The sequence below is a fragment of the Rhinopithecus roxellana genome, chromosome 7 (assembly GCF_007565055.1).
Source record: "Rhinopithecus roxellana isolate Shanxi Qingling chromosome 7, ASM756505v1, whole genome shotgun sequence".
Taxonomy (NCBI): domain Eukaryota; kingdom Metazoa; phylum Chordata; class Mammalia; order Primates; family Cercopithecidae; genus Rhinopithecus; species Rhinopithecus roxellana.
This window is the reverse complement of record NC_044555.1, coordinates 114,809,031-114,823,547: the sequence shown is the minus strand read 5'-3', so window position 1 is coordinate 114,823,547 and position 14,517 is coordinate 114,809,031. Positions and strand designations below refer to the sequence as shown.

The window sequence follows — 14,517 nt, the reverse complement described above, 5'->3', positions numbered from 1 at the left end:
TCTCTCTCTCATGTGGCTCCAGTCTGGGAGGCCCTTTACCAATTCCAACCCGAACATCCAACATCGGACACTAATTCAGCCAGCTGACAAAATTTGCCTTCTCGTGGCTTTCTCCTGGTATCAGAGAAAGTCTGGCCTGCCATCCTGGTCCTCAGAGGACCAGTGGGACTAAGCTAGAGGAAATCTTGGGGATGTGCAGTTTCTTCTCAGAATAACCGTCCTCTTTTGGAAAGAGGATTCTGGGTCTCTGTCTTCTGTCTGGGCATGCCTCGAACAAAACAGATACCCTCGGCCTCCTCTTACCAGTCCACGTGGGTCACAAACAACCCCACATTCCTATGTCCTCCCCTCTGGCCTGTCGTCTTGGCAACCTCACCAAATTTGGCTTACGGGGACCCTAAAGCACAAGCATTTAATTTTCTACTGTAACACGGCTTGGCCCCAGTACAGATTAGATAATGACAGTCGATGGCCCAAAAATGAAACCTTTAACTTTCAAACTCTCAGGGACCTTACCAACTTTATAACGAGGAATGGCAAATGGCAAGAGGTTGTCTATTTTCAGGCATTTTTCTACCTTAAATCCTGACCCTCCCTATGTCAAGCTTTCACCCCTCATAAAATCCTTCTTCTTAATAAAAACCCTCCCCAGGTCTCTCCTTCCTCTGAAACCCCTTCCTCCAAAATTCCTTTCAACCCTGCAGATGAACTCCTTCTGTATTCTCAATCCCCTGCACCACTCATTGCCCGTGCGAACCCTCTGCCCCAGCAGCCCATCCTATACCCAAGACTTTAGCCCCTAGCCTCACCCCTCCTACTTCTCCACCTGTTACCCGTTCAAAAACTACTCCCGCCAGTCAAACAACCTCTGCCATTCTCCCTCTCTGGGGAGTGGCTAGAGTTAAAGGCATTGCTCACGTTCATGTCCCTTTCTCCATGTCTAATCTGTCACAAATCAAACAGCATCTGGATTCTTTCTCTGAAAATCCCTCTCCTTTTCACAGGGAATTCCTGCACATAACCTAATCCTTTAATTTAACTTGGCATAATATTTATATAATTCTAACCTCTGCATGTTAAAAAAAAGAGTGCTTAGCTTAATTAAAATGGATATCCAAGCTATAATTATATTCAAAAGACCTTTATCTTTTTCTCTTCACAAATCTTGTTTTCCTGGAAAAGGTTTTCCCTCAGTCATCTGAACTACTTTTCTCCACTCTGTCTTGCCTCATTCCTGGTGCATGCATAAGAAACCCTAAAATGACTTCTGGTGGCCTGGGACTCCTTGAGAAAACAGAAAAGTCACCACAAATCTCGTTTTGGAAAAAATCTGTTTTCCTTATGGAATCTCTGGAATTAGATGTAAATAAGTACCTCTCGAAATCTGTCTTTGTCTTCCATCTATGCTTGTTTATTAGGCCCTGGAAACTGTATTCCTAGCCCTGTTCTTAAAGGGCTTTACCTGAAGGCCAATAATCCAATTGGGAAATTACCAAAGAAAAAATCTTATAACTACTGGATCTTGTTCTGTTGTCTGTATGGTTATATATGTGTTATGTGTGCAAGGTCTATTTAAAAAAAGCTCTAATTAATTGGCCTAAGAAAAATAAGTGCTGAAATCAAACATCTTTAAGGCAAAAATAAAAGTTGTGGTATCTTTCAGTTCACCTAACTTTAATATTTAAAAATAAAAACAGTCTTAGAAATTATTGGTAAAATACTAATGTCTTCAAGGTGTAAAAATGTGGTCTACATTATGTTGGTCAGCTACTAGGGTTGTTAAATGTTTTAAGGTTGTAACCTGCTTCTTTAGCCTTTAAAAACTGTCAACTTGCCTGTGTCACAATTGGTAAGGCCAGAAAGGTATGGAAGTAACCATGCCCCTAACTATGCTGGAAAAAGTCCAACTTCATCTGCATCTAGCACACAATTTTAAAACCTTCACAGGTTATACATTAAAGTTAAAATTGCTAAAAGTTACCATCATAACATGTAATTAAAGCTACTAAACATGTATTTGCATTTAAGGTGTATAAAAACAGTAAGAAAGTGTTTTTAGTTAAAAATTATAAGAAGGTATAAAAATATACATTTTTCTTAAGAATAAAAAAATTGTCTTAAAATTAAATAAAATAAAGTGAATGGTTTCAGCAAATTATAAAAACATTGTAGAAATTAATCCCACACACACACACACACAAAACACTGTGTAAAAATATTAGCTAAACTCAAAAGGGTATTATATGGGTTTTTTTTTTTAAATAAATTAAACACTAAAATTAAAGCACCAAAGTTTTCTTAAAATGCTAATCTACTCTTTAGCAAAACTTGTCAAGGGTTTTAAAAGGTATATAAAAACCTCACTTCATGGTCAAACTGATTAAAATTAAATAGGATTGTCTATAAGGTTTCATTAAAATTCGGGTTAACATTACTAGCAAACTAATGCAAGGGTAAAATTTAACTTTCTCTCTTAAACAGGATTTTCATGTAATAGAAAAGGCTAATAAATGGGTTTTGCTTTCCCAAACTTTTAGCTCATTATTTTGGCAAAACAAACAAATCCTCAAAAACCAACTTAGGGTAATCTAAAATTCTATTTCATAATATCAAGTGTTTTAAATTTAAAATGTATTTAATACGCTTCCCAAAATCAAACCTTAGTGTCAAGGTTGTCTTTCCTAACCCCTGACTTTTGGGTGCTGCACAGGGCCTCTGAAGCATCTGGAAAAGAGGTAAACAGAATTATTTAACATGCTTAGGTACATAAAATGGCAAAAATGATGTCTAATAAGTTATATTTTAGGGAATAATATTATATTAATATATGTTCCAAAACTGTCTAGTATGTCTAAAGTTCTCATGTACAAATACATGCTATTAATCACAATGAAAGCTGTTATGTTAGGTTATTGTAAACCACAGAAATAACCAAATTTCTTTGTCCATCGTGTTTCTAATTGTACCCAAACTAGACATTTTGTTATTTACAATTGTTATTTTGTTTTAATTCTCTTCAAAACATGATTTATAATCAAGCTGTGTCACTTTAACAAATGCTCTTAAATGCAGGTTTCTCACAACAACAACAAAATGTACAGAACTCATGAAAAGTAAAATGTTTATAAATATCAAGCAAAACAAAAGCTAATAAAATGGACTAAACTAATAAAACACAAAAACAAGTTTTTACCTTTTGCTTAAAACACTGCTAATCCTTATTTTATTTTTCAAAGTCAAGAAAACTTGTATTAAGCTAGCTAAAGCCTTTAACAACTAGGCAAAGTATACTCCTGTAAACTGAATTTAAAGTGTCTTTCTTTCTGCCTAGTTCCTCTAAAATTTAAAAACCAGTTATAAGTATTCTTAAATTACAACAATATAGTTGTTTGCAGAAGTACAACAAGAACCTGTTTTATTTTGTAACAGAATACAATTTAAAAAAAAAACAAAACTGGTTATTTTACCAAGGCTTTAACTGGAATGGTACGCTCTCCTTTAAAAAATCAAACAACTTATAAAGCCAATAAAACCCTTGAAAAACTGACCTCGTATTTTGTGTACACAGTCCCTGTACAGGGTTTCTAATCTATGGTAAGCAAAAAATGTCACTTTCTAACAGGCCAGGAACCCCAAGTGATCTTAGAACCTCCAGAAAATAAAATTGCTCAGCTCATAGGTATTTAATGGTACAAATCCATCCATGGCTGGGCTTGACTTTAAAAAGTCTTATCTCATATTCCTTCTAAGAAACAAAGTTCCGTCAAAGCCAATTTAAAAGGTCTAGTAGCAAATTCTTGCTGCACTGTATATAAATAATTAAGCCCAGTATAATAAAGCAAACCAATCCTACCATAATTTATCTTTTAATAAAAATGGGAAACTGAAGAAAGAAAATTATGTTTCAAAAACTGTAGCTCACCTATTGTTAAATTCTAGTATGGCCTAATGTTTTTGGATTTTTATTATTTGCTACAGTTGAAATTATATCCGTTACAGAAATTATCTCCTGGATACATCACACTCAAATCAAAGCCTAAAAAGTTAAGGAAGCCACCCCTAACAGTCCAGAAAAACGTCCTAAATATTAATGTAAATAAATAAAAAATCTTAAGCTGAAAATCATAAAAAATAAGTAATGGAGTAAAAACTACTCATTTTATTCAATCTCACCCCTAGCTCACCAAAAACTTTTTTTCATTTCTACCTCTCCTTTTAAGCCAAATATTAAAATGTTTTTAATAAAAAATTATTTACTATGCCACCCTTTCAGAAATTGCTTTACTCACTCTACTATTTGCAGTAGGACTATCTATTATAACACCCTCAAGGTAAAATATCAGACTGAAAAGCTCAGTTACTGTAACATTTTGCTCAGTTATTATCCTCACAGCAGCAGTAACAGTTACTAACAAAAAATAATGCATAGGCCTTTCCAGGTTTATTTTAGAGAAATACACCTGAGAGGGGCTTTTGGACGAGTTAGCTTAGAGGCCCTCTTTTTAAAAAAAATCTTTATTTATTTATTTATTTATTTATTTATTTATTTATTTATTTTGTTACAGACTAAGAGTTTTTAAGGATTTAAGGCAGGAGTGTTCATCAGAGGCTTGGACTGCCTCTGTTTCTTTGTTGTGCTTATCTGGGAGGGAGAGTTTTGGGTCTGTTCCCATACATCTTCCTGCTGCTGCAGGCATACTCCCTGAGTCTGCTTTTAACTTCCCTATCTTAGTGCACCTGAAATTAAGGTCCACTGTTTCACTGGGACTCATTGTATGAGGGTGAAGTTAATAAACATGTCTTTAGCTGTCAAGCCACCTTTCCTGTTTCATTCCTCTTTCTTTGATTCTTACAACTATAAGGCTACAGTAATAACAAAGAAAGTATGGCATTGGTTAAAGAATAGTTTTTTTTAATGGAACAGAAGAGATAATCCAGAAGAAGGCCCCAATAAGGTCCATGGAGTGTTTACAAATGTCTCAAGCCAACTGAATTGAGAAATATTAGTAGTGGTTTTTTTTTTTTTCTGAAAACCTTTCTTTTGTTTATATTTTACTTCATTACTTTCTCTCTTCTTCATCTAACCTCCCTTGGCTATTGTCCTTCACTCAAAGGCACTCACTCTTGCTTGTTTAATGAATGTCTATTTCACTATTCGTATATTTATTTACACATATGTGAAAGTATGTAATATTATTGTGTGTGTGTGTTAAATGTACAGAAGTAGTATTTGGTTACAAATCTTGCTTCATTTCTTTTTTTGAAGGTAAGAATTATTTGAGCTTTATTTTCATTGCAGCATGTAGATTTGGTTTATTTATCAGACACATGGATAAACTCTTTTTTATGTGTATACTGTATTTATATGAGTTTCTGCGGGCCTATATCTAGGAAGGAAATTACAAAGTTGTAGAGTACAAGCGCTGTAGGCTTGATTGCTTTCCAAAGAGGCTGCACTAGCTTGCATTTCTATTAGCAGTGTAAGAGTGTTTTCATTTTAGTACATTGTCATCAGCACTTGATATTGTTTGTTTTTGTACTTTTTGCCAATTAAATGTGTGTAAAGTGGTATTTTAATCAATGCTATGACTACAACTGGACATCCATATGCAAAAATATAAAATAAAATTTACCTGAATCACACACTTAATATAAAAATTATTTTAACATGGATTATAACTCCATGGATTATAATTAAATTAAAAGCTACAAAACTTATGAGAAAACATAGGAGGAAATCTCTTGAACTGGACTTAGGCAAAGAGATGTAATACCTGAAACTAAATCACGATTCATTTGAGAAAATGATATATTAGACTTCCTCAATTTTAAAAATCTTTTCTTCCCAGGGCTAAGAGTGGAGACAGACTGGATTTTGCGAGGTCCCCTGTGTACTTCTCAATTCCTCAAGGTAATCATATTTACTCTTGATCAGGGTCTTCACCCCCGCCCTTCTGCTGACTTGAGGCTGTCTTCCTCAGGCCAAGGATATCGTCTCCACGAAAGGCTCTAAAAGGACATCAGGGGATGGAGGTTTTTGCTACCTGATATCCATGCATGGGACCTCTCAGGATTCACACGAGGGGCAGGTTCTTTGAGGCTCAGTCCATCTATAGAGGAAGGCTACCTTTGTCCCTTCTCTGGATTCTCACCTTAATGCATGCTGGAGCTGGAAATCTCTCTGCTGACTTGAATCTAAGGTGAGGAAGCCTCACCTCCCTCAGGTCCCAGAAATAAAGTCTACGGACATCATAACTGGGGAAACCTGCCTTGGGCCACCCAGGGCTAACAGTACAGGGAGGGCAGGGCTAAAGCTCCCTATATCTGTGGCAGGAGGTCCCCTCAGTCTTTCCTTAGAGTCCTTACCTTGAAGTATGTGGGGTAGAGGACAAGACTATCCAGTCGCTGATCTCAAGTTCCACCCCTCAGAAAAAGCCTCACCTCCCTCAGATGCCCAAGATGAAAGTCAGAAAAGTCCTTATCTGTGGACTTTTTCTGGGGCTACTCAGGTCAAATAGCAGGGGCAGGACTAGGCTGGGGCAACCTCTACCTGTGATGGAAGGTGTACTCTATCTTTAGTGTCTTTCCCTTGATGAGTGAATGCAATCAGAAAAAAAAAAAAAAATGTCAAATTAAAAAGTATAAAATTTTATAAGAAAACATAGGGTAAATCTTAAGACCAGAAATTAGGAAAAGAGGTCTCAAAAATAAAACCAAAATTCAAAAAGAAACAATATATCAGACGTCCTCAATAATTTTAAAAATTAGTTTTGAGAAAGACAATGTTGAGAGCAGAAGTCAAATGACAGGTTGGAAAAAATCTTTACAAGTTATGTATCCAAAAAGCACCTGTATCTAGAATACAGAAAGGGCTCTCAAAATCCAAAAATTAAGACACAACAAAAAAAGAGAATTTTAGACCAATATCCCTGATGAACATCGATGCAAAAATCCTCAATAAAATACTGGCAAACCGAATCCAGCAGCACATCAAAAAACTTATCCACCATGATCAAGTGGGTTTCATCCCTGGGATGCAAGGCTGGTTCAACATACGCAAATCAATAAATGTAATCCAGCACATAAACAGAACCAAAGACAAAAACCACATGATTATCTCAGTAGATGCAGAAAAGGCCTTTGACAAAATTCAACAGCTCTTCATGCTAAAAACTCTCAATAAATTCGGTATTGATGGAACGTATCTCAAAATAATAAGAGCGATTTATGACAAACCCACAGCCAATATCATACTGAATGGGCAAAAACTGGAAGCATTCCCTTTGAAAACTGGCACAAGACAGAGATGCCCTCTCTCACCACTCCTATTCAACATAGTGTTGGAAGTTCTGGCTAGGGCAATCAGGCAAGAGAAAGAAATAAAGGGTATTCACTTAGGAAAAGAAGAAGTCAAATTGTCTCCAGTTGCAGATGACATGATTGTATATTTAGAAAACCCCATCGTCTCAGCCCAAAATCTCCTTAAGCTGATAAGCAACTTCAGCAAAGTCTCAGGATACAAAATCAATGTGCAAAAATCACAAGCATTCTTATACACCAGTAACAGACAAACAGAGAACCAAATCATGAATGAACTTCCAATCACAATAGCTTCAAAGAGAGTAAAATACCTAGGAATCCAACTTACAAGGGATGTAAAGGACCTCTTCAAGGAGAACTACAAACCACTGCTCAGTGAAATAAAAGAGGACACAAACAAATGGAAGAACATACCATGCTCAAGGGTAGGAAGAATCAATATTGTGAAAATGGCCATACTGCCCAAGGTAATTTATAGATTCAATGTCATCCCCATTAGGCTACCAATGACTTTCTTCACAGAATTGGAAAAAACTGCTTTAAAGTTCATATGGAAGCAAAAAAGACCCCGCATTGCCAAGACAATCCTAAGCCAAAAAACAAAGCTGGAGGCATCACGCTACCTGACTTCAAACTATACTACAAGGCTACAGTAACCAAAACAGCATGGTACTGGTACCAAAACAGAGATATAGACCAATGGAACAGAACAGAGTCCTCAGAAATAATACCACACATCTACAGCCATCTGATCTTTGACAAACCTGACAAAAACAAGAAATGGGGAAAGGATTCACTATTTAATAAATGGTGCTGGGAAAATTGGCTAGCCATAAGTAGAAAGCTGAAACTGGATCATTTCCTTACTCCTTATACTAAAATTAATTCAAGATGGATTAGAGATTTAAATGTTAGACCTAAAACCATAAAAACCCTGGAAGAAAACCCAGGTAATACCATTCAGGACATAGGCATGGGCAAGGACTTCATGTCTAAAACACCAAGAGCAACAGCAACAAAAGCCAAAATTGACAAATGGGATCTAATTAAACTAAAGAGCTTCTGCACAGCAAAAGAAACTATCATCAGAGTGAACAGGCAACCTACAGAATGGGAAAAACCTTTTGCAATCTACTCATCTGACAAAGGGCTAATATCCAGAACCTACAAAGAACTCAATCAAATTTACAAGAAAAAAACAACCCCATCAAAAAGTAGGCAAAGGATATGAACAGACAGTTCTCAAAAGAAGACATTCATGCAGCCAACAGACACATGAAAAAATGCTCATCATCACTCTCCATCAGAGAAATGCAAAACAAAACCACGATGAGATACCATCTCACACCAGTTAGAATGGCAATCATTAAAAAATCGGGAAACAACAGGTGCTGGAGAGGATGTGGAGAAATAGGAACACTTTTACACTTGTTGGTGGGACTGTAAACTAGTTCAACCATTGTGGAAAACAGTGTGGCGATTCCTCAAGGATCCAGAACTAGAAATACCATTTGACCCAGCCATCCCATTACTGGGGATATACCCAAAGGATTATAAGTCATGCTGCTATAAAGACACATGCACATGTATGTTTATTGCGGCACTATTCACAATAGCAAAGACTTAGAATCAACCCAAATGTCCATCAGTGACAGACTGGATTAAGAAAATGTGGCACATATACACCAGTAACAGACAAACAGAGAACCAAATCATGAATGAACTTCCAATCACAATAGCTTCAAAGAGAGTAAAATACCTAGGAATCCAACTTACAAGGGATGTAAAGGACCTCTTCAAGGAGAACTACAAACCACTGCTCAGTGAAATAAAAGAGGACACAAACAAATGGAAGAACATACCATGCTCAAGGGCTCATGAATACTATGCAGCCATTAAAAAGGATGAGTTCGTGTCCTTTGTAGGGACATGGAGGTAGCTGGAAACCATCATTCTCAGCAAACTATCACAAGAACAGAAAACAAAATACCACATGTTCTCACTCATAGGTGGGAAGTGAACAATGAGATCACTTGGACACAGGAAGGGGAACATCACACACCGGGTCCTATTGTGGGGAGGAGAGGGGGGAGATAGCATTAGGAGATATACCTAATGAAAATGACAAGTTAATGGGTTCAGCACACCAATATGGCACATGTATAAATATGTAACAAACCTGCATGTTGTGCACATGTACCCTAGAACTTAAAGTATAATTTTTAAAAATCCAAAAATTAGAAAACATTTTTAAAATGGGCAAAATACATCAATAGACTCTTTTCTAGAACTGACATACAAATGTTAAATAAGCACGTGAAAAATTATCCTACGGCATTAGATTTTAGAGAAAAACAAAGTAAAATCAAGGTAGATGCATTATATTTTTGAGGACTGCTGAAAAATATACTGACATTACTAACTGCTAGCAAGGATGAAGAGCATCTTGAACATTATTGTGTTTCCTGTGTAAGTGTAAAATTGTGCAGTCACTATCTGGAAATTTCTTTTATTTCCCCCAGACTTCTTTAAAAAAAAAAAAAAAAAAAAAAAAAAAAAAAAAAAAACATTTAAGTTCAGGAGTACATGTGCAGGTTTGTTACATGGGTAAACTTGTGTCATGGTGGTTTGCTGTACAGATTATTTCATCACCCAGGTATTAAACCTAGTACTCATTAGTTATTTTTCCTGATCCTCTCCTTGCTCCCACCCTCCAACCTCCGATAGGCTTCAGTGTGTGTTGCTCCTTTCTGTGCATCCATGTGTTCTCATAATTTAGCTCCTACTTATAAGCGAGAACATGCAGTATTTTGTTTTCTGTTCCTGCGTTAGTTTCCTAAGAATAATCGCCTATAGCTCCATCCATGTTCCTGCAAAGAACATGATCTCATTATAAACATACACTTACCATATGACTCAGAAATACCATTACTGGGTGAAATAAATTTGGAAACCTTGTGTTCACACAAAAACCTGTACATTAATTTTTATTATCTTTTTCATTTATTTATTTATTTATTTATTTATTTTGTAGAGATGAGGGCTCACTATGTTGCCTAGGCTGGGCTTGAACTCCTGGGCTCAAGAGATCCTCCTGCTTCAGCTTCCCAGAGTACTGGGATTATAAGCATGAGTCACCATGCCCGGGCCAAAAACCTACATGTGAATGTTTCTAGTAGCTCTATTCATACTTCCAAAAGCTGAAAAATATGAAATGTCTTTCTGTAAGTGAAAGGACTAACAAATTGAGGTGCATGCACACAATGGAATTCTATAGACCAACAAGGAGGAATAAACTATTGACATGCACAGCAATTTGGGTTGAATCCCCTATGCCTCACCTTTGTAGTCAACCAACAGCTTCCTCCAAGTCTGTAGTAATGGTGATCTGTTTTTTGTATCTTTTTACCTTTTTCAGAATATCTATAAATCAGATAATACAATGCTTTCATCGAACAAACTCTCTCTATATTTTTCCAACCAGCAATAAATGAGAATAGTTCCTTTTGTTTCACATTATCTCTTATATCTGATATTTTAGGATTTTTTAGCCACTCTAATTAGTTTGTAGTAGAGTCTTATTGTGGTTTAATTTGCACTTCCCCAATGATAAATTATGCTGAGCATCTTTTCATATATTTTTGTGATCTGTATATCTTTTTTATTGAAGCGTATTTTCAAATAGCTTGCATATTTTTATATTAATAGGCTTTATGTTTTAGAATATCATGTTTTACCAAAAAAATTGATAAGAAAATACAGAGTTCTCACATATCCACTAACCTCCCCACAGGTTTCCGTATTGTTTACATCTTGTAATGTGGTACACGTGCTGCAACTGATGAATGTATGTTAATATATTATTATTAACTAAAATTTACAATTTAGCTAGGGTTCATTCTTTGTTTCACATTCTGTAGATATTGACAAATACATAATGTCATGTATCCACTCTTACAGTATCACATAGAATAGTTTCACCCTCCCAAAATGCCCCTGTGTCCCATCTAGTCATCCCTCTTCCTTCTTCCAACGAACCTCCAACAACTTATCCTTGCATTGTCTCTATAGTCTTGCTTGTTCTAGAATATCATAGATTTGGTATGATATACTCTATAGGTTTTTTTCACACTTTAAAAACCTTTATAAATAATATTTTAAAATAAACAAAATAGATAAAGTAGTAGTGAAACCCCGTATATCCATTACTCAGATACTGCAATTTCAAGATTTTTAAAATTCATTTTTAATTTTTTTGCTATAAAAATATATGTACATATTTATGGGGTACATGTGAAATTTGGTTACATGTAGAGAATGTGTAATAAACAAGTATGGGTATTTGGGATATCTCTCACCCAAGTTTTTATCATTTCTATGTGCTGGTGCATTTCCTGCTCTCTCTTCTAGCTATTTTGAAAATTATAATACATTGCTGTTACTACAAACACCCTACTCTGCAATCAACATTAGAAACTCTTAATTCTACCTAACTGTATGTTTGTGCCCATTAACCAACCTCTCTTCACCACCCCAACCCCTGCTGAAACCATTCATTCACACTCCCTAGTCTCTGGTATCCATCATTCCACTTTTTACCTCCATGTCATCAATACTTTATCTCACACATATGAGTACGAACATGTGATATTTGTCTTTCTGTGCCTGCTTTACGTCATTTAACATAAAGACCTGGAGGTCCATCCATGTTGCTGCAAATAAAACTTCTTTCTTTTTATGGCCGAATAATATTCCATTGTGGATATATACCACGTTTTCCTTATCCATTCATCCCTTGGTGGACATTTGTGTAGAATCTATAACTTTGCTATTGTGAATGGTGCTTCAATAAACATGAATATGCAGATATTCCTTTGATATATTGATTTCTTTCCCTTTGGATAAATAGCCAGTAGTGGATTTGCTGGATCATATGATAGCTCTTTTTTCAGTTTTCTGAGAAATATCAATACTGTTTTCCATTGCATTTGTACTGATTCACATTCTTACAACAGTGTATAAGAGTTTCCTTTTTCCCACATCCTCACCAGCATCTGTTTTTTTCTGTCTTTTAATAATAGGCATTCTACCTATGGTAAGATAATATCTCATTGTGGTTTTGATTTGTATTTACCTGATGCTTAGACATATTAAGCATTTTCCCATACTTGTTGGCCATTAGTATGTCTTTTTTGGAAAAATGTATATTCTTGTCATTTGTCTACTTTTTCATGGGATTTTAAAAAATTGTTGCATTGTTCGAGTTCCTGATATATAGTCCCTTGTTGGATAAATCATTTACAAATATTTTCTTCCTTTCAAGACGTTGTCTCTTCACTTTGTTTATTGGTTCCTTTGCTGCGCAGAAACTTTTTAGTGTAATATAGTCTCATTTACCTATTTTTGTTTTTGTTGCATTTGCTTTTGAAATCTTAGCCATACAATCTTTGGCTGCACCAACGTTCTGAAGAGCTTTCCTTATACCCTTCCAGTAGTTTTATACTTTCCAGTTTTACCTTTAAGTAAAATCTTGAGTTGTCTTATCTCAAGTTGATTTTTGTATATGGTAAAAAGTAAGAGTCCGGTTTCATTCTTCTGCATCTGTTTATCCACATATTCCAGCACCATTATTGAAGAGGCTGCCCTTTCCCCAGTGTATGTTCTTGATGGTTTTTTTCAAGATCAGATGGTTGTAAATACATTGATTTGTTTTTGGGATTTTCATTTCATTCCATCGTGTCTACTTTTTATGTCAATGCCATGCTGTTTCTGTTACCAGAGCTTATACAATATTTTGAAGTCAGGTAGTGTTATGCCTCAAGCTTTTCTCTTTTTGCTGAGGATTGGTTTGGTTATTGTGACTCTTTTTTGGTTCCATACAAATTTTCATTTTTTTCCTAATTCTGTGAAAAATGGCATTGATATTTTGATGGAAATTGCACTGAATCTGTAGATTTCTTTGGAAGGTATGGTTATTTTAATTATATTAATTCTTCTGGTACATGAGCATGGGATGTCTTTCAATTTGTTTGTGTCCTTCACAATTATTTTCGACATGTTTTGTAGAGATCTTTTTTCTTGTAAAGATCTTTTACCTCCATTTTAATGATATAATTTTAATACCCTTTCAATTCAGTGTATCTAGCATCCTAGAATTGTCTTAGACATACCAGAATCAACAGACATCTTTGCTCATCATGTCTGTCCAGGGCATCAAATCCACCTGGCCAGATCAGATTCATACATTCCTTCTTTAAATACAAAGTTTCAAAATTATCTTTGTACTTTTACAAATAAAGACATTTTAATTATGGTGAAATACATATAATAACAATTTCACTATTATAAATGGTCTCCAACTCAATCCAAGTTGCTGCAAATGTTATGCTTTCTAAGTACACAGTTCCGTGGCATTAAGTACATTCACATTGTTATGCAACCATCACCACCATCCATTTCCAGAACTATTTTGCCATTCCAAACTGACACTCTTTATCCATTAAACAACTCCACATTCCCCACCACCACTCCTACAACTTGGCATTTGCCATTCTACTTTCTGTCTGCCTTAATTTGTCTATGCTAGATACCTCACATAAGTGAGATTATAAAGTATTTGCCCTTTTTTGATTAGTTTATTTAATTTAGCATAATATCTTCCAGGTTCATTCATGTTGTAGCATGTGTCAGAATTTCCTTCATATTTAAGGCTGAACAATATTCTGTGGGTTGTCTGTACCACATTTTGTTTATTCACTCATCTTTCAGCAGACATTTAGGTTGTTTCCACATTTTTGCTTTGGGGAATAATGTTGCTATGTATGTGGGTGTACACATACCTGTTAGGGTTGCCATTTTCACTTCTTTTAGATATATACTCAGAAGTAGAATTACTGGATCACATGGCAATTTTATGTTTAAATTTTTGTGGCACCATTAAACTTTATTTCACATAAACAATATCGTTTTATGTTTATAAACATAAGCTGTCTTTCCATTTATTTGAATCAAGGGGAAGTAAAGTGCCAACTATACTTGTTTGAACTGTCTAGATTAGTGTCTTCACTGTGGTGGAACTGGATTGGCTTGCCTTTGGATCCTGCTGACACTACCCTGGTAGGGGAATCAGAGCACATCCCACCTCTGCCAACTGGGGGATGGAAGATCAGCTGTCTGCTAGGCTCATCTACACCATCC

At 35.6% G+C, this 14,517-nt stretch overlaps 1 protein-coding gene across 1 annotated transcript in view; it reads right to left on the bottom strand.

Annotated features, from left to right (window-relative positions):
- The window catches only part of MAGEC3 (MAGE family member C3), a 61,045-nt gene that overhangs the window by 24,130 nt on the left and 22,398 nt on the right, over positions 1–14,517 (bottom strand). The window contains 1 exon segment of the mRNA XM_030933659.1: positions 6,367–6,501. Coding sequence (XP_030789519.1) covers positions 6,367–6,501 — 135 coding nt within the window.